Genomic DNA, 20,041 nt, shown 5'->3' with positions numbered 1-20,041 from the left:
TGGGATTGAAGGATTTATTTCTTTTTCTGCCATCTCTGTGCACTTGGCCTCCAACTGTGTCCATCCCAGACTGTCCCTCCCCTGTTCCAGAAGATATTCAGGCACATAAAGCCACTGTAGATTTCCACATTTTCCCATCACTGCCAGGGAAGCCTGCAGGCACAAATCCCCAAAGCTGGGGAAGCTGGGCTGGGGAGATGAGAGCAGGGCTGTGCAGCAGGACCCACCCCAGCTTTGCAAAGTCACCTCTGCAGGAGGAGATCCCACTCCAGGCCCGTTATCTGCAGAGCATCTCCCAGCTCTGCCATGGGCAGCACTCAAGTGCTTCCCCCCTCAAATTCCACTGCACCTGGGAAAAATGTAGGAGCTCGTACGAGAATCAATAAATATTTATTGTTTAACCAGCAGTATTTTGACTGGAGATGTAAGCATGGCCCTGTGCCAGGGAAACAAGAGCCTTCTTGGCCAGCGCTGCAAACAAATTTTTGTCTGTATCTCGTTGGAAGATTATAAACTACACAATGAAAGGAAAAAAAAGAAACCCAGGCAGTGAGCAGCTTAGTCACGGAAGAGGAACAAAAGAGCTGAGATGGATAACTGTGGCATGGGGTTACAAAAAAAGGGCTGCAGGCCTGAATTTTGGCTGTGAGACAGCTGTGCTGCTCAGATCAGCTGCAGATTGTGCCACTGGCTCCTGCTGGGATGGGGCTTGGAGCTGCACCAGGAGGCTCGGGAGTGACACTGGAATCCAGCAGGAACTCCAGCCAAAAGCAAACTGGGGAGTCAGGCTGAGCCTTGCCCCTATGGAATACCCAATTCCCACAGGGATTCCAGGACCAATGAACAGTCAGGCCCTGGCTCCAGGGCAGTTTTAGTGCTCAAATACAGCAGATCATCCCCTCCTTGTGCACCTCCTCAGCATCCTGGCAGCTCCTACCCAGCACAGGTGCTCCACCAAGCAAGGCTTGTCAACCTGGAGGGTGCCAGAGCTGCATCCTTTGGATCAGGGACAGCAGTGACACTTGCTGTCCTACATCCTGCCATTTCCTCACCTGGTGCCATGCAAGGACCAGCTGACAGTGCAAAAAGGAGAAGACTCTCCTGCCTTATCTGGGACAGATTCACTTGGATTTGTTCCCTTCTTCCCCAAAATCCCAGCAGATCCCGGTGCCACAACTGACAGGAGCCATTTAGGGTAGCACCTCTGCCAGTTCACATCCCTGACATGTATTCAGACAGTCTGGTCCTACTCACACCCACCTGAGGCTTTAATCTCTGGGACAACCTGTGCACCCGCAGCCTGATGCAGCTGCCCCCAGCTCCTTCCACAGCAGGATCCATTCCAGAAGAATGTGATTGTGGATTCCCACATTTTCCCATCATTGCCACAGCAGCCTGCAGTTCCACCCAGAGCTGGCTCCCAGAGAAGCTGGGGCTGCCCCATCCCTGGACTTGTCCAAGGCCAGGTTGGACTGGGCTTGGAGCCACCTGGGCTAGTGGGAGGTCACCCAGGTGAGATCTTTAAGGATTTCAACTCAAACCATTCTGGGATTCTGTGATAATCCCGTGGCAAAGCTCAGTGTGCCACAGTCCTGCTGGAGTTCCAGCCCCTCGCTGCCTGCCTGCAATCTGCTCTGGATTTGGGAGTGCAGGAAGTCTTCGGATGCCACAGCAGCTCCTTTGGAGAGCTGGAGTGCAGCATTCCAGCGTGAGCCTGTGTTATCCCTGCATTCTGTAAGGCCCATCAAAGCGTGGCACGCTGTAATTACATGGCAAATTAGGGGCCACTTCATGGAACGACACTGTAATTACACACTTGGTGCGTGCTTTGGGGAGCTCGGCATGGAAACGTGAAAGGAACGGGGTTTGCTCCAGTTCCCTGGAAATCTCCCTCCCCGTACCAGGTTAAAAACCAGGGAATGTGCCCTGTGGATGTCCCTGAAGGACAGCTCCGTGAGCTGCCCTCTGTCCACCCCTTCTCAGAGCTTTGGTGGGAAGCTGATACTAAAAAACTTGAAGCCGGTGGCAGCCAAGTGCAGCGAGTCCCCCCATCCTGGGAACCTCTCATTCCTGCATCCCGCCTGGATACCACAGTAATGGGCATTTTGTCAGCGCATACAGAGGTAATTGCTCTTCTTCAGCTGAGTTCTCACCTCCTCCGCAGGCAATCAGCACCGAAAATGCGAGAGCGGCCCCAAGCCCTCCTGAGCCTCAGCCTCGCTGCTGATCACTGCAGCCCACACAGAGCATCCCCAGCCGAGCCCAGCGCTCGCCTGGGCCGCACTGCAGAGCGAAGCATCCCGAAAGATCCGGGTGCCATTCCCTGAATCCCTGGAAACACCAACCCGTGTTTTCCTTTCCCCAGACTCTGGCATCCCGGGTGTCCCCGGGGGGACAGGTGAGCGCTCTCCCAGCGCCTCTGAGGCAGAGGGGGGACAGAGAAGGTGCCGGAACAGGGAGGGAAATGCTGGGCTCTCTGATGTGTTTCATCCCGCATGGAAAGAAAACGTGGCCATGCAGGAGCCAGCGCCCATCAGCAGCAGGGAAACTGAGTCACACAGCAGCTGATACAGCTGGAAGGCTCAGCCCTGCGAGGATAAGGCATGATTAAACCTGTCTTTTTGAGAATAATGAGAATAATGCCCCAAGTCCCTGAGCATTTTTACCCCGAGCAGCTCAGCAAATGGCCCCCCGTTGGTCGGGCTGGTCCAGCTGTGACCCCGTTCCATGACCTGGAGTCAGGGATGGCTGCAAACTAGTCCTCCCTAGACAAGGCAGAGGACAGAATGAAGGATCCCTCCTAAAACCTAAAGAAGGGCGATTTTCTGTGCCTCTTGCCCGCGGCGAGGCTCTGTGGAGGAGCTCTGCGTTTGCCAGGCTCGCTTTGAATGCGAACTCCCTCATTTGTCTGCGCTGAAAGTGAAAGCAAAGCCTGACCTGGCTGTGGGAAGGGGGAGAAGCACGATTCAGGCAGGTCCTACATCCCGAGCAGTTTGGAAGCTGTGTAGGAGCTTCCCTGTACCCGGCACCGCCAGAGCAGGAGAACCAGAACCTTACAGAGCTTTGGGTTGGAAGGGAAAAATCTTGCTTCAGCCCTAAGTGATGTTGTACCAAATCCTAAACAGAGGGAAAAGCTCTTGCCAGATAAAAGCACACCCCTGGGATGCCACCCACGCACAGGCCAATGGAAACAACGTGTCCATGTCCCAGCTGTCCTCGGGGTAGGCATGGGAAGGGCCAAAAAGCCGGGATTTCTGTGCTGTGTGTGCACAGAGCAAATCCTTTTTCCAGGAACAAATCCCCCCCTGCTCCCATAACACACCTCCAGGGAAAGGAGGCAGGAGGAGGGCTGGATGCAGGATGGGGAGTTTGGCATCCTTGCTCCACCTGGGATCCCAGGAATGACACCTGGGATTACAGCCCTGCTCTGGTACCGAGGGGGAGGCAAATCTGCAGCTTCCTGAGCACGAAATTAGCCCTGGGAGCTCCAGTTACACCCCACAGCTCCCAGCAGGGCTGGAGCTGCTGCCCACTCTGCCCACAGCCAGCAAATGCAGCTTGGTGGGGCTGCAGGAAACAAAGTGATTTGTGCAGGGCAGCCTTCATCAGCCCCCAGGTGAAGTTCCCTTGGGGTTGAATTTTGTGTGGTTTGGGGTTTTACTGTCTCAGAAAACGTCCCACCAAGCCTTTGGTGGATCAGCCATGTATGTACAACCACAAGTGATGTCAGCATCCTTCCATCACATCCTCCTAAGAATATCCACGCACACAGAATTGTGTCCTGAAGGAGAACCCACCCCATGGGGTTCTGGCTCCGACCTGCTCATCTCACTCACACATTCCTGCTGGTAGTAGCAGGGGTGGAGTGGGAGGACTTTGCCTTGGAAGCTTTCTACAGCTCCATATCCCTTCCAGGTTATTTTTAAACCCTTTGGACACCACAAATCTCCCCGGAGTTCTGCAGGCAGAGGTGTGGCATGGGACAGGGTTTGGTTTGGGGGGTGAGAGGGGACAGAGTTTCACGGGGCATCAGGCACCTGGCACATCAAACATCCTGCACAGCTGAAACCCTCTGGCTGCAGGGCCCTCCCTGCCCAAGGCTCACCCCACTGATCACACCCGCATGGCTGCGTGCAAAGGGACAAGGGGCTGGAGTCCTTCTCAGCCCATTTTGGAATTAAGGACAATGGGAACATTTGGTGGTGGATTCAGGGCTGCAGGAGCCATCAGGGAGCAGATGAGCCCTCCAGGAGCAGAGAGAAGTGATGTTCCCTCCTCCCCTGGCTGGATCCCAGGAACACAACCCAGCAGTATCCACACTCCTTCCCTCACCATCAGTCCCACCAAACCAGAGAGCTGCAGCTTTTTTCTCTCGGAGTTGGAGGGGAAATGAGGTTAAGCCACCTAATTGACAGCGCTGACCTTTGTGGCTCCCAGCGAGCGCAGCCACCAGCACAGGAGCGGCTGCAGCTGAGCCGATGGGGGGGCAGCGCTTCTCTACCTCTTGGGTTTGTGTTTTTCAGAGCTCTTCCTGCCCAAGTTTCAACTTTGGGTCAGCTCTAAGAGCAGTTTGCTGACATCAGCTGCAGAAGAGCTTTCAGGGACAGAAGAAAACGAACTTAAGGCAGGGTGAAACTCCGAGCCCTCCCTTCAGGCACCAGGGAATTCCACTGCTCCAGACACCCAGAGCCTCCCTGGTGTGGGAGCTCTCACCCACACCAGGAGCGTGCAAATTTTAACAGATACTTTACTCTGGAGTGAAAAGCAAACCCCACCCCACCCTGATGGTCTAGGTGTTTATTCCTGTCCCGTTTTCCTCCCCTTCGAACAGGCTGCCCTCGGGGGCTGAAGGGCAGCAATGAGTCTTCACCAAAGTCTTAGGAAATAGGCACAAACAGGTCCTCAGCTCCCCTCCAGCCTCTCATTCCAGCGGTGTAGGTGCATTCTTAGCATCTCTCGGGCATTCTGAAGCCTGGCGCTCTGACCAGCACAGGGTGCTCCCAGCGGCCGGGGAGGATGGGAGGAGGGATCCCAAAGGAGACCCCTGCGCTGGACACTTTGGAGCCCATGGATGGCTGAAGCCAAGGGGGGTGCTGCGTTTAGAGCTTTCTGCAGCCCCGCTGATGCTGCACCAGCATCTATTGAAGTCGAAGCACCAACCCCTGTGCGGCTCCAGCGCTCAGCTGTCATTTCATTTCCACACGCAGCCCAAAATCCCAAAGCCTGCGGGAGCTGTACCTCCCTTCTGCCTTTCCTAGAAACTTTCTAACCGGCAGAGAAATGCACAACTCAATCTTTAATTTGCTTTTCTTCGCCGCACCGGTGCTGCACAAAACCCAGCAAACTTCCAGTTTGGCGCAGTGGGAATTGCAGCAGGGAGAGATGAAGCAACAGGACTCGTTTAATGCAGAAAAAAGGGTTGTTTTTTGTTTTTCCTGCGGATCCTCCAAGCTCCATCCTCCACCTTGCCTGGGCAGGGCAGAGAGTTGAGCACCCGGGGTCAGCGAGCAGCCACACGCCAGCAGTGTGTGAACAGCAGCCCTTATTCTGGTCAGGCTCGGCTCGGAGCAGGAACCACAGCCAGCAGCAGCTGAACTCACCCCGCTACAACACACAAAAACCCTTCTCGCCTCCCTTCAGTAACGTGTTGCTCTCTGCACCCTCTCTCCACCCATTTCTCCAGCTCCAGAAGGGCGAAAAAAAAAAATCAAAGCGGCTGGTTTTCCTGGATTAAACGTGCTAAATCCAGAGTATTTAGCACTGGAGTTGTGTTTCCCAAACCCCACGAGTGCTTGGACTACACAAGACATTTCCAGCCAGGGATGGGGGAACACACATCCATCCCAGCTAACGACGGGAACGGGCGCGGAGCCCCGGGAGCGCATCTCTCCTGCCTCCCCGCCGGACGGGCTTCCCTACATCCCGGCAAGGATGCCAGGAGCGTGAGGGAAGGAGGCTGGAGGGGCGACGGGATGGATTTTAAAAGAAAGAGGGGGATAGAAAGTCATAAAAGCGCTCGGAAAGTCAACTAGCCTTAGGCAGCGGGCAGAGCCCGGGCGGCGCCGCTGCGCTGCGACTTGGGGCGCGCTCCGTGTTCCTTTCCAAAAGACACCCCCCAAAAACCCCACACCGACCTCTCTGACCACCCTTCCCCAGCGGTCCAGCCTCTGCCCCCCCCCCCCCCCCCCCGCCAAACCTCCCCCGCCGCCGCCTTGGCCGAGAGAAGGGGCCGGGGCTGCGCGGAGCGCTGCGCGGAGGGGACACGGCGCTCACCGGGGGACGGGAAGAGCTCGATGTCCACCTTCTCCGTCTTGATGATGGTGAGATCCACCGCCGCCTTCATGGCTGGGGCAGCGCCGCGGGGGCGTCGCGCCAGGAGCGGGGACGGCGGCTGAGCCCCGCCGAGCGCGGAGCGGGGCGCCCGGGGCAGCGCGGCCGGCGCTGCCTCCCTCCTCCCGCTGCTCTTCCTCCTTCTCCTCCTTCTCCTGCTTCTTCTCCTCCTCCTCCTCCTTCCTTCCTTCCTTCCTTCCTCCCGCGCTCCCTCGCTCCGCTCCCGCCTGCGCTGCGCTCCCCGCTCCGCTCCGCTTCGCCCGTCCCAGCCGCCGCCGCCCCGGCCGGCCTGAGCCGAGGGGAGGGCGCTGGGCCGGCCCCGAGCGGTGACAGCGGCGGAGGGACCCGCCCCGCCCCGCCCCGGAGGCGGCCCCGGCCCCGGCGCTCCGGGGAGCGGAGCCGGCGCTGCCGGGGGAACGGGGGTCCGGGGGCAGCGCATCCAGGGCGCCTCCGCTCCGACCTGTGCTCTCAACCCGGCCCCCAAACACCACAGGATAAGAGTTTGAGCACGCTGGCTACAGGCAGCCCTGGCTGGAGCCGCTGCCCGAAACCGATGGTTCTTGAAACCGGGCCGGTTGTGTTCACCCCTCCTGTCTCGACATGAACCGCTGCCTTTCACACTCACCCCTTCGGCTCCCATCGCCCCTTCACGCTCACATCATCTCCTCACATTTCCATCACCCCTTCATATTCACATCATCCTGCCTGGAGCAGCCTGATCCTCTCCCACCCACAAGCATGTCCAAAGTCAGGGGCACAGCCAGGGCAGAGCAGTGCACACTGTGCTGTGGTGGGTAACAGCCAGGGCTGGCTGTTCCTGGCCTGCTTGGAAGAGGTGGGAGGCCAAAGAGAGTTGGGAACTGACTGGATAAAAAGCATCTTGAAGATGCAAGATGAGTGTCATGCCAATACAGCATGGAGTTAACAGAAGAATATCGGTTTTCACATGAAATCTGTTTGATTGTATTTAGGTAGCACAAACTTGAGACCACAAACGGCACAGCAGAAGGAGAGTATGACTCACAGATGTCAGCTTACCGGTATGGAGAAAAAAAGTCATTAGCAACCAACTCTTGTGGTTCTGTCACTCCGAAAGTCTTTAACAGCTTCCAACGTCGGCACAGATCAGGCTGCTCTCATCAAAGATGGGCTCAAGTGAGCACAGGCCTGCAGGAGCAGCTGCCCGGGGTCACAGTCACTGCCTAGCCCAGAGAATGGAGCAGGGTCCCGCTTACAAACATCCCTGAAACCTCCCGAGGCCCCGAAAGATGAGCTGCACATGCAAGCGCTGCAGCTCCGATTATTTCGCTTCTGCAGCAGGGCCTTTCTCAGCCAGCACAGGCATATTTATAGCAGGGAGTTTGTGCAACTGAAAGAGCTGCGAGGTTGCCGGGGCCAGACAAGGAGAGGCGGCTCTGGCTGCACACACGGCTTTGCCAAGGCAGGCAGATCGAGCAGCAGGAGGGCTGAAAGCTGGCAAAGCTGGGCAGGGAGCTCCAGCCCCAAGTTCCTCTTCCTCACCAGTGACAGCCTCTCACATTCCCAGTTTTACAGGCAATCTTGTTTTCAATTTACTTGCAAGCTCAGTTCTGGACAACCTATTCCTGCAGCAGTGGAGTGGGACCAGAGATTTGCTGTGATGAAAATCTTCCCTCCACTGATTCCCAAGGGCTCGGGAGATCCGGAGCTCAGGCAGAGCACAGGGCTGGAAACCTCAGCTGGTGGTTTGAAACCTACCACAGGAATGAACCTGGAAATCCGAAGGTGGAAAAAGGATTGCTGCAAGGATAAAATGCAGTCCCTCCCCGGGACAGGATCATGTGCTTGCACCTGCCCTGGGTTTGGGTTTCTTTCTTCCCTGTACAGCAACGACTGAAGGAAGAAACTACAGAGAGGAGGTTTAGCAGAACCTTTCTAGTTGAAAATCAGAAGGGGATTCAGAAGAAACAGCTGCCTTTCTATCTGATCTCTGATCCCTCCAGAGCAGGCTTGGGCAGAGAAACCTGATGCAGTTATCAGAGCCCCCAGCCCTTCCCTTCCTGCGCTCCCGGGCTGGGATCCCGGGCAGGGAGGGGAGGGGGCTGCCTGGGGGTGCCGTTTTGTGCAGCTGCCTGAGGAGCCATCAGAAAGCACCTGCGGTCCCAGCCGTATGGAAATGACCCCCGGGTGGATCGCTCGCCCCGCTCAGCGCTCAGCGCGGCTGCAGCAAACCACAACCCCCGGACCGAAACGGAGCAGGAGGCGTGGCGGGGTCACTGGGACTTGCCCAAACACAGGCTGGGACAGGCTGCTGGTGGCACACAGCACAAGGCTCTCCTGGGCAGAGAGGCCCTGGAGGGAGCTGCCACAGATGGAGATGCAGTGAGAGGAGGCAGCGAGTGCTCTGAGGTGTCTCTACTTTAGCCTTGCTCCCCTGGGCTCCTATTTTAGCTCAGCTGCTCCTGCAGTGTTACAGTCTCGAGGACTGGCTGAACTCCAGGGCACCTGTACTGGAGATCCTTCTCTTCTGGACCAGGACAGAGGCTCTAATAAAGACCTTTATCACAGCTTGTGGGGTTTTTATTAGGAGACATCCACGCCCTCCTGGCATCCTGGCTGAGCCCTGATCCCACAAAGCCCATGACACTGAGCCCAGCTTGGTGCAGGATGGCTGCAGAGGAGCTCTGAGCTGTGCCTCACCCCCTTGTGCCTCCCCAAACCTGGGGCAATGCATGGCAACCCCTAAGGGCAAGGCAACTGGAAATGCTTCCAAAAGTAACACCAGGGCAAAAATCCCCAAAGGGGAGGAAGAGAAGAGAGTGGCTGCGGACAGAGGTTTCCTCCCAGGGCAGCTGAATCTCTCCTTCGAACTCCATCCCAGCAGCCGCCTTAATTTGTGTTCACTTCAGAGCTGCAACATGAAAGCCCTGGCTCTGAGCTCCAGCTGAGCCGCTCAATGGCTCAGTGTTCGCAGAAGGCATGGAAGGAATCCATTGATTAGTTTCTTCAGCTGGGATGTGACCATTCCGAGTCCAAGACCTGCCAAACATGACTTCGCCTCAGCAACTGGTTCCTATTTGCTGCTCACAGGCTTGAGGAAAATCTTTCCTCTTCCCCATCCAAGTCTCACCCTCGTTTTCCACTGTGTCGTTAGGAACGTGAATATCCATTCAGGCTCCGTTCGGGAGGGAGGATGCCGGGCTGGAGAACGGCCCTGCAGCCCAAAGATGGGCGATAACCATCTGCCCTCCCTCCGCAGCGCAGCCCCACTGTTTGCAACTGCTGCGAACAAAGAGAGGATGGGCAGTAATGCCCCATTGTTCCCAGGGCCTCTGACTAACCTTGGGGTAACAGAACAAGAATAATTATTATTCATTTAGCACTGAAGAAAGGTGTTAGGAGAGCGGAGCCTTTGCTGTGATTTCGAACGCGAGGACGGCTCTTCCATGACCTGTCTCCTGGCTGAGATGGCTCTTTCATTTCTCCACGGCCAAAGTCACTAGTGTCCCAGCCCAGGGCAGCAGCTGGCTCTCCTTCAGATGCCGTGGAGCTGGGCCAGCTTCTCCTTTCCCTCGCATTTCCCCATTCTCATTCCAGCAGGAATTAGGTGAAACTTCTGGGCTGGAGAGGGAGCTTTTCCGAGCACTGCTGCTACCAAAACATGGGGTGAAATACAACGGCCACGTAATAACGTGGAGCATCCACCCAGCTGTAATGGCCAGGAAATGAAGAACACCATATCCAATTAAAACTGCAGGGGGATATTTATGGCAGAACGTAATTAGCCAAATTGGAGCCTTCCCCAAAACTGCCATGGGATTTTTAATGACCGCGAGTGGTCAGGGATTGGGTTTGATGTTTTGTCAAGTAAACAATACCCAGAGGGCATGAGACAAAAATCAGGAGCAAAGGGGAAAGGAAAAAAAAAAAAAAAAACACAACCCTGTCCTGCAATTCCAGGGAGAAACGGATACATGAAAGGATTTATCGTAACGGGGACATTGTTGGAAGGAGCAGCAGCCACCACTCCAAGAAAGGAAAGAGCAGGGAGGTGGCCCTGGGTGTGGAGGTGGCCCTGTGCAATGAGAGGAAAGAGCAGGCAGCTGCCGCGGCCGTTCCCCCGGGAGATACCTTTCCTGGAATTTAAAATGATACGAGAAATTCTTTCAAGCGCCGTAATAGCTGGGAAGTATTGGAGTATTTTGGTAAGAGGAGGCTGGGTTAGCCCCGCTGACTCCAGCCTCCCGTTTTTGGCTCGGGCATGGAAGCAGAGCTCGTTGGTGGCACATCCTGCGTGTGCCCCGGGCGGGCTGCGGGAGCCGCTCCCAGAGCCGGCTCAGGGTCCCGGAGGTGGTGACTGTACCCCAGTGTGGCCCCTGGGGTCCCCTCGCTGCGGGCTGGAGGCACAGAGAGTGCCCCAGGCTGGGCGCTGGCGGCAGGAGGAGCAGGGCAGTGCTCCCGCTGGGATGCCCAGCCTGGGCCATCGGCCACAATGCCCTCCTGTCAGCGACTGTCCCCGGGCTCCGAGCCTCCGCGGCTCCTGCTCTCATTAAGTCCCGGCGGGGAGGGCTCACAAAAGCCGCTTTGTGGCCAGCGGGGGTCAGGGCCCGGCACACAGAGCCACAGCCGTGTCACACACCCGGGGTCCCGAGCGAGTCTCTCAGGCTGCCTGAGCACCTCCGAGTGCCTCCCGCTCCTGCCTTCTCAGGGCTGCTGATCCCGCACCTGAGGAGCTGCTCCAGGCTCCGGCAATGCCATCCCGATGGGAATGCCCTGGCAGGGCTGCTGGCACTCCCTCGCGTCCCTGCTGGGAGCAGGGGCTGGATGGAAAATCCTCATAAGCTGCTCTGCAGTCCTGTTTGCTCTCCGGACATTTCCCCCTCCCCTCAAGTCACAACACTGGGCTCTGGGTAAACACATCCTGGAAGGTTTTGCTGCTGAACTCCCGATATTCCAAATTCCACCGAGCATGTGCAGCCAATACCCACCAAATCCCACCTGCAGGGCACCTCTCTTGCCTTTGCTCAGATCTCCTGGCTCAGATCTCTCTCCTTCAGAGCACAAACAAAGCAGCCAGCTCAGGTTTAAGCAGCACAGCTCTGCTTGTGGCTGTGCTCTTGGCATCCAGCAGTCTCTCCTTACTGAACTGATCCCTGGTAGCCCTTGAAATTCCCTCCCCTGGGATACATCGGAGGGGATTACAACGGAGAGCCAAAGGAATCATTGCTCACAAATGGTCTCCTGACAGCCAGACTGTGATCACTGACACTTATCTGCCCTTTCCATCTTTCAAAAACCCATCACCACCCAAACACCACCCACTGCTTCACCAAACACCGAGGAACAGCCACGTTTCACTTTACCGAGGTCCAAGAGACACACCAGCACTTCCCAAGGGAGGTCAGTCCAGCTCCAAGCTCTGGAGTAGAATCCACAGCCTGAGAAGTGGCAGCCACCAGGATAATGCCATGCTGGCAGCCAGTTGGAAGTGATCAGCCCAGGAAAATAAACCACAGGCCTGCAGTGACCCCCACTTTAACACCAGGGCCAGAACAGAGGGGTTCAAGTGATGGAGGTTTAATTCCTGGCCAATATTTCCACCTTTGTGCCTCCATCCCCCTTTTTAAATGACACTTTCTCCCTTCCTAAGGAGCTGGGAGTTCAGCAACCCCAAAGGAAAAGCTCAGGGGTTGGGGATTGTGATGGGATCTCTCTAGAGAGAGATTTAGGAGAGAGGACTGGGATTGTTCCACAGGACTCTGGAAGGCACAACCAACCAAGATCCAGCAGCCAAGGAAGGTCTCTCCATCCCCAACCACTGTCCTGCCAAGGCCACGAGGTGACAGGTGCACACTAGAGAGATAATTCAGGGATGGGCAGGATTATCCCATGCACACCATGTCCAGAGCACGGAAATTCCAGGAGGAGACGCTGCCCTCCCCAGAGAGGCTCTGTCAGCAGAGGCACCCCCAGCGTCGCTCCAGGCTGAGGGATCCGCTTGCCAAAGCCTCTCAAAGAGGAAAAACCCTCGCCCGGCGCTGGAAACCTCCTCTCCCGCAATTGTCCGTGCTTGGCAACCTGGCCTGGCAGTGAATAAGCGCCAGGGAAATATTCCTCCCTACACGTGTTTGGGTTTTTCGGGGTGGTTTTCTTGGCCACAGCTCCTGGCTCTGCAACAATGCCCGGCTTGTTCGGCCCCGCGCTGCAGGGCAGCCTTGAATAGATCTGTCTAAAATTATAAGCGGGCAGCCCCTGGGCTCTGCGAGATCACAGAGCCCACGCTGGGGCTGAACAAAGCCCCCGCTATTTCCCAACAATTAGGCCGGCTAAAAGGACATCTATCTCCTGCCATCAGAGCCACCACGTGCCTCCCAGCCAGCCCATTGTGCAGCTAATTAAATAACACGCCTCTCTCCCCGGGAGCGTCTCCTGATTAGCTCGCCGAGGTCCTAAATCCTTGCGGGTGTGAATGGGAGCAGACAGCTGCTGGGCAGGGAACTGCGGCTCCCGAGGGGACACGGTCACCCCGGGACAGCCACGGCAGCAGCGCCGCGGATTTCTGGGCTTTAAATCTCATCCAGTGCCAGTCCTGCCATGGCAGGGACACTTTCCACTGTCCCAGGTTGCTCCAAGCCCTGGCCTTGAACACTTCCAGGGATCCAGGGGCAGCCACGGCTTCTTTGTGCCAGGGCCTGCCCACCCTCCCAGGGATTAACTCCTTCCCGAGATCCCATCAAACCCAGCCTGCTCCAGGCTGAAGCCATTCCCTCATCCCATCCTCAGGGAGCTGCTGAGCAGAGATCCTGGGATCCAGGAGGGCTCAGCACACTCTGCTTCCCCATCCACCTCCCAGCTGCCTGCAGCAAAAGCCATGAAAACAGATGATTTATTTATTATTTTTCATGCTTTGCTGGTGGCTGGAAGGAAAAATCAGATGCAAATATTTTTCTAAATATGTTCCTGGCTGATACAGAGCAGTTTGTTGTAAGGTTTTTTTCCTTTTCCCACACTTCTCATTGGGTTAAAGCAGGGGAAAGAAAATAAACAAGGAAAATGTTGTGTCATTCAAGCACAGCTAAAACTTTCTATTTTTGCACTTTTAATATAGGAAGGAATTGCAAAATGGAAAAAAAAAAAAAGCCTATTAAAAATAATTTGTTAACAAGCTCTTTTCACCCAGTTAGTTCACCTCCTCGAGGAGGATTCTGTGGGAGGGGAAGGTCTTGGATAAGGAGGAGGCCAAAGGGAAGCTGGGAAGCTGATTTGTGTTCTGTGAGATGAAACAGAATAACCTCTGGGGCTTGGAGTTTCTTTCCAATCCCAAAAGTTCTGGGAAGTGAAGAAAATCCACTCAGATGACGCATCAAACACCCCAGGGCTGCCTGAAATGTCCTGGGCCACCACAACCATCCCTGGGGAGGTGGACATAGACCTGAACACCCAATCTGCACCAGCTCGAGCCAAAAGCCATGGCAGGATTTTCTCCCCATCCCAGCTCTGCTCCTCAGGCTGAGCTCCAGCACAACAGCCCAGAACTCCTAAATCACTCCAGATGTTCAGCACCTTTCCTCACACACTCCCAAGACCCGGAAGAAATTCAGTTCCCTTCTGTCAAGGCCCCAATGAGCAATAGTTGCAAATATCCCTTTTACCCCCTTTAAATCATCATTTCCCACCTCTGGCTATTTCAATCATCATTTTCACACTGGGAGAGCCTGCCTGGAGGACTGGGAAGGTGGAGCAGCAGATTAATGAGCTGATTTCCTGTGGACCTGCAGCTCCAGGCTGGAAGCAGCTGGACCTGCTGCTCCATCCACTCAAGGAAAACACAAAATCCCCATTCCTCATTCCCTTGTGGAGAGGAGGCAGCAGGGGGAAGGACGCAGAGGAGAAGGAGGCAGAGCTTGGTTTTATTCTAATGGCAACCAAAGTTGGCTCCTGTTTTCCAAATCCACCCTGGAGAGTGGCTCCTGGTGGAGCTTGGGTGGGAAAAAGCTCCTGGGAAGCTTTAGGAATGTGTCAGGGAATTATTAATCAGTGTATGTGCACACCCATAGGGGTTCACTGCAAAAGCACAGGGATCAACTTGATGCATGCTGTTGTTGAAATCATATTTGCCCTGCACTCAGGAAATGCAAAGATTTTACACCAAATTTCACAGGGATGCATCCACAGGGCCAGAAAAACATCATTAAAAGAGATACCATGGCTCACACGAAGGCCCAGAAGGGGCTACACAGGAGTGCAGCCCCAAAGTCAGTTTAACATAACCCAGGAGCAGCCTCCTGAGCCCTCCAGCAGCTTCAAACCCCACGGGCAGGTCTGAGAGCTCCATTCATCCCAAACTCCCAAATAAAGGGCAGGAGCCAAGTAAAAGCTGCCTCCCCTCACCCAGCCAGTGCCCTGGGTCCCAAAGCTCTGGGAATGGCTCCACAGCCACTTGATTAATAAGGGCCCAGGGGGGGAAAACCGTTTATATAACCTCGTCTTCTCTAAACTTCCTAAGTGCTTCAGAAAGTGGCTGCCCTGGAAACCCAAACTGGAAATGAAAAATATTATCCTGCCATTTATAAACATCCCTGGTGCTAATGAAGTGTGGAGCAGCAGCGATGGCCAGCGAGGGCAAGGTGCTCTTAGCAGGCGTGGGAGAGCCCCAAAACCCTGACTTCAGGTGGCTGTGGAGGGGAGAGTCCTCCCACCATGATCCAGTGCCACTGGAGCAGGGATTTGGGAAGAGGGATGGCTGTGGAAGTGTGGCTGTGCTAAATGCAGGGGCTGGGGGCAAACGTGGTGGGAGAAGGGCAGGGTGATCACAGCCAGGCAGGAGCAGGTGGGTGAAAGCTCTCAAATCATTCCCTGAGCTCGGAGCGGGGCTGGGGTGAAGCAGCACATCCTGCTCCTGGACAGCAGGGAGGGAACTTCGGTGCTTGCTGCACTCCAGACCCTGAGGGATGAACTGCCCAGGCCAGGCTGCTCGTGCAGGCCAGCAGAGCACGGCTGTTTACACCACTGTGCTCTGAATAAACACAGAGCAGCCCAAATTTAGCTCCTGGGTTCAACCACCCTGCTCCTCGCAGCCCCTCAGCCACACATCCCAAGCAAAGCCAGGACAGCAGAGCACTGCAGCCCATTGCTCCATCTGCTTTCCCTGCTGGCATTTCCCACGGAGATTTGTTTGTGCATCAGCACCAGAAAACACTGAGGTTTGGCTGGAAATATTTGGATTTGGTTTTGACAAAATATTGATGATTTCCGCCCAACAATCTGTCAGTTTTGGCAGCAACAAGGAGAAAAGAGAAAAAAAAGAGAGGTTTTTTCTCAAGATATGGGGGCTGAGCTGACACCCAGCCTGGGACTCGGCACAAGGAGAAGGCAAAGCAAAGCTACTGGGCTGCCTCATTATCCTGTCAGTCTGATTACTGCTCCTACTTCCATGGAGTGGCTCCTTCCCTGGATGGAAACACAGCCAGAGCTGCCAGACACACAAGGCCTCTGCTCTCCTGGGGTCAGGCAGGGGCTGGATGCAAAGCAGGGGAAGAGCAGGTCTGGTCACTCTGGAGATGTCACAGATACCCCAGGGGAGCTGGTGAGGAGCTGGTCCAGGGCAGGAGGAGATGCCAGCTTTATTTCCATCACTGCCTTCCAGAATTAGACCTGTCTCTGGAGTCTGGAAAACTGGGTTGAAATCTCCCAAGCACAGAAGCTTCTGCAAGATGCCTGGAACTGACCAAATTAGAATGTTTCCATGAACAGGCTCCCTTGGGGCATCTCTTCCTTTTTTCCTTTTCTACCTCAGTGCTGACATCAGTTTGACCAAGCAAGAGCTCCCTGGCCCAACTTGGACCTCAGATGTGGAGAGTGAATCAAACAGACCTGGGAGAAAGGCATTCCTGACTTCTGAAGAACTGCTGCTGAGTTAAGGAGAAGGAGTTTGGGCTGGATCTCCTTAGAAATCAAATCTCCCCTTTGGTGGAGCAGTTTATTTTCTCCATTTTTCCTAAATACTAAACCCTGGCACAACCTGAGGCTGTTTTCCCTTGTCCAGGCCCTTGTCACCCCTGAGAAAAGACCAATCCCCACCAGGCTCCACCCTCCTGACAGGGATTTGTGGAGGTCCCAGCTTTGCATCCTAACCTGCCCTTGCAGCATCACAGGGGAAGGAAAAACATCAAAAGAGAAGCCCTGTCTGACCTTTGGGGATCAGAGGTCTCCAAAGGCAGCTCCCAGGGCACGGAGAAGCTCCTTTCATGAGCCTAAAGCTGGAAGTAAGCCCATGTGCAAAGTCCACCCTCCATGCCAAGCCATTCCCACCCCTCCCTGAAGGCATTTTGGAGTGTCCTATGGCTGTCCCCAGAGAAGCCATCATCCCAGCATACGCAGGGCCTCGTTATCCCTGCCTGCTTCCACGGGGCTGTCCCTCCTAGGAGCAGCTGCACAGAGAGGAACCATGCTCCAGCTCTGGTCAAACAGCCAAAGTGATCCAGTGCAGCTTTCCCAAAGCCTATTGATCCCAAATCCCACAGGGGAAGGTCCATCTGGAGGGCTGGGAAACTCCAGCACGTGCTGGGGAGGCTGCAGGCAGCTCCAGGGCTGGCTGTGCCGGCAGCCAGGGTTCACTTCAGACGTCTCTTTTTGTGTGTGTAATCTGAAGCACTTGCACAGCCCCGTTCTCCAGGGACCCTCAGCCACTCTCCTGACCTCACTGAATTAAGTATGGCAATAAAATGTGCACTGAATTAATCATCTGCATCTCCAACGTGAGAAACTGCTGTGCAGGGGCTCACAGGAGCGGCTGCAGGGATTTGGGGATCTCAATCCAAGGGAAAGCAGTGGGGTTTAGATTCCTAAAGACTTGCTGGTAAGTGATACAGCCAAGGCCTTCCAAACCCCAGCTGTAAGATCAGCCTGGTCTCCTAGATATTATCCCTGAGAACACTTCTGCCATAAAAAGCCAGGCTGGACAGGGCTTGGAGCAGCCTGCTCCAGTGGAAGGTGTTCCTGAGCAGGGAACAAGATGAGGTTCAAGGGCCCCCAGCCCAAACCATTCTGGAGAGTGAATCACACAGACCTGGGAGAAAGGCATTTCTCTGTTTCCATGACCATGGGTGCTGGGAAGGGTCACCAGGACTGAGAGCTTGGGTGAATGACTCCCCCACCCTCTGGGAAGAGGAGGTTCCACTGCAGGGTCCTTGCAGTCCAACAGCTCATTGCTGCAAAGCTGAGATGAAGAGGGCTCTGGGAGAGCAGCAAGAGATCAGGGACCCCATTTTTCCTCCAGAGGCTCCAGGTAAGGTGAGAAACATCACAGGCACAAAGCAGGCTCTGGAAAAAGAGCCTTTGGAAAGCTCAGCCCTGGCTCTGCTCAGAAAAGGAGGAATCCATTCCCAACTGGCAGTAGGGGCAGCTCGTGCTGATTTCTGTCTCATTTTAGAAGGAGAGCAGAGAGATGCAATCCCTTACAGGGTTTTCAAGGAATATCCCTCCTAATGCTCTCCTTGCTTCTCTAAGCCCGGCACTTCCTGCTGCTCTTCCCCTCTCCAGCCTGGACAAGCTCCCAGAGCTGTGATGGGGCACAGGACAGTCCCATCCTCCTAGAAGTGTCTCTGTCTTGGAAATTACAATTAAAAGAACCAAAAGAGCATCCTAATTGCCCCCCTCCCTCCCCCAAACGTCTGACAGCAGTTTCTCAGGCTGAAGTGATGCAAATAGCTCAGATAAAGTATCTGTGCTCTCGAGGGCTTATCTGTGCTGAACACCAACTCCAAAAATCCTGAAATTTGCCCCGTGGGACTGTCTCTGGAGCCTGATTTCCATCTGAAGCCTCGACCTCCAGAGGCTGCAGAAACAGCTCCTGTTCAAATGCATTCTTGAGATAGCAGGGTGGGACCCGGCAGGTCTGCAGCTCCCCTGCTGCGGCTATCTGGGATTTGCCTCCTGGTGGGAATGTTGCAAGAGCGCGGCTGATGGCTCAAGGAACCGGTGACGGCACCTTTCACCACCCCCGCTCACACTCCCAGGACTGAGGGAAAACCTTCTCAGCTCTGATGGAAAGATCACTTTCCCTCAGCTAGAGGTTGTTCCGTGCTGGCTTTTGCTTTCAGGCCCTACTCGGTGACTCCAGGCAGAGAGAAAGCTTGGGGGACAGCTCAACGTGCTGGGAATTCCCTCAGGAATGGCAGTGTGGGCATTGGGATGAGATCTGGAGTTCCTGGGGGCAGCAGGGATCTGGGTGCTGTGACCATCCCGGCCTGGCAGGATGCAAAGGGACAAGGTCTGATGGAACACACCTGGCTCCCAGCAGTGGCCAGTCTCTGATATTCATTTATAAATTCTCTGCTTAGTGAGCCAGCTTTTCCAAAAACACACAGAGCTGCAAAAGGTGTGAGAGCTGGGAGTGACACCCATTCCCATTCCCATTCCCATTCCCATTCCCATTCCCATTCCCATTCCCAGAGCACTGCTCAGGATGGGAAAGGAGCTGGGAAGTCCAAGACCAGGCTCTGAGAGGGATAATTGGGATGTCTTTGTAAGCTGGTACAAAGGCCTCTGGGCTGAGACCATTCCTTGTCCTGTAGGAGCACCCAGGGTCTACCATCTCCCGGCCAGATCCCACATTCCATGTGCTCTACAGACTCTGGAGTAAAAGAGAGCAGGAAGGATCCCCCTCTGGATGGTTTGTGACCAAAGAAGCCACGATCTAATAATTTATACACCTCATGCAAATCTGGCAGGGATGGGAAAATGGAGGTTTCTGAAAACCCTTCAAAGCTCTGCAGAAATTGCCCAAATCCCGCTGATCCAAGCAGAGAGAGATTTCCTCTCTGCAGAGGTTTGCAGCCGACAGGCAAAGTTCTCAGGCAAGAATAATGATGAAATTCTATAGGATGGCTCATAAACCAGAGAAAAACTTCATTTCCTACTAAAAATTCCCAACAGCTCATTCCCAAAGGGTCACAGGACTGCTGTAGAGCACTGGCTCCCCTTCCACCCCAAAAACTGGGATTGAGGGAAAACATGTGGGCAGCTCTGGGCTCCCAGGGCTCTGCAGCATTGGCAGCACCAGGGTGAACCATTAGGCACCAAAACCAAGGGACTGGGGGAAAACCTGTGGGCAAGGTCCAGCTCACAGTGCCCTATGGCACTGGCAGCCCCTGGGTTAACCATGAGCCCCAAAATCCCAGGGATTGAGGGAAAATGAGTGGGCAGGGTCCAGCTCTGAGCACTGAGTCACAGTGCACAGTTCACTCCCAGAGTGAACCACAAGGCACCAGATCCCAGGGCTTGAGGGAAAGCGCTCCATGATGGCACTGGCAGCCCCTGGGTTAACCATGAGATACCAGATCCCAGAGACTGATGGAAAAGGAGTGGGCAGAGCGGGGCTTCCAGCACAGTGAACCACAAGGCACCAAATCCCAGGGATTGAGGGAAAATGTTCCATGATGGCACTGGCAGCCCCAGGGTTAACCACAGCGGCGCCCTGTGAGGCAGCGATTTCTGCTTTATTTCAGCAGGGGAAGTGTGTCCCGGCCTGATTAGCCCAATGGTTTCCTCTTTTCCCATAACCTCCAGACCCCCATGGCCTAAGTGTTTACTTTCTGAAATAAAAAATCTGCCAGTGTTTTTCTTTTTGCGGGGCATGTGTATTTTGGGAGGACTCGGGGGGAGGAGGTGGAGGGGGAGCTGAATGGGCCGGGAGGCTGGCGCACACCTCCCTCCCCTCTCCCACCCCTCA

General features: G+C 55.1%; 1 protein-coding gene across 2 annotated transcripts in view; it reads right to left on the bottom strand.

Moving 5' to 3' along the window:
• ETS1 (ETS proto-oncogene 1, transcription factor) overlaps positions 1-20,041 on the bottom strand; it is a 77,281-nt gene that overhangs the window by 41,035 nt on the left and 16,205 nt on the right. Inside the window, exon 1 of one of the 2 annotated variants that reach the window (XM_030232575.2) lies at positions 6,274-6,611. The exons of the other annotated variant lie outside the window; for it this stretch is intronic. Coding sequence (XP_030088435.1) covers positions 6,274-6,343 — 70 coding nt within the window. The 5' untranslated portion in view covers positions 6,344-6,611. Of the gene's footprint in view, positions 1-6,273; positions 6,612-20,041 lie in introns of those variants that run through there. 2 annotated transcript variants of the gene reach the window in all.

The sequence above is a fragment of the Serinus canaria genome, chromosome 24, assembly GCF_022539315.1.
Source record: "Serinus canaria isolate serCan28SL12 chromosome 24, serCan2020, whole genome shotgun sequence".
In the NCBI taxonomy this organism is placed as follows: Eukaryota; Metazoa; Chordata; class Aves; order Passeriformes; family Fringillidae; genus Serinus; species Serinus canaria.
This window is presented reverse-complemented; position numbering and strand designations above follow the sequence as displayed.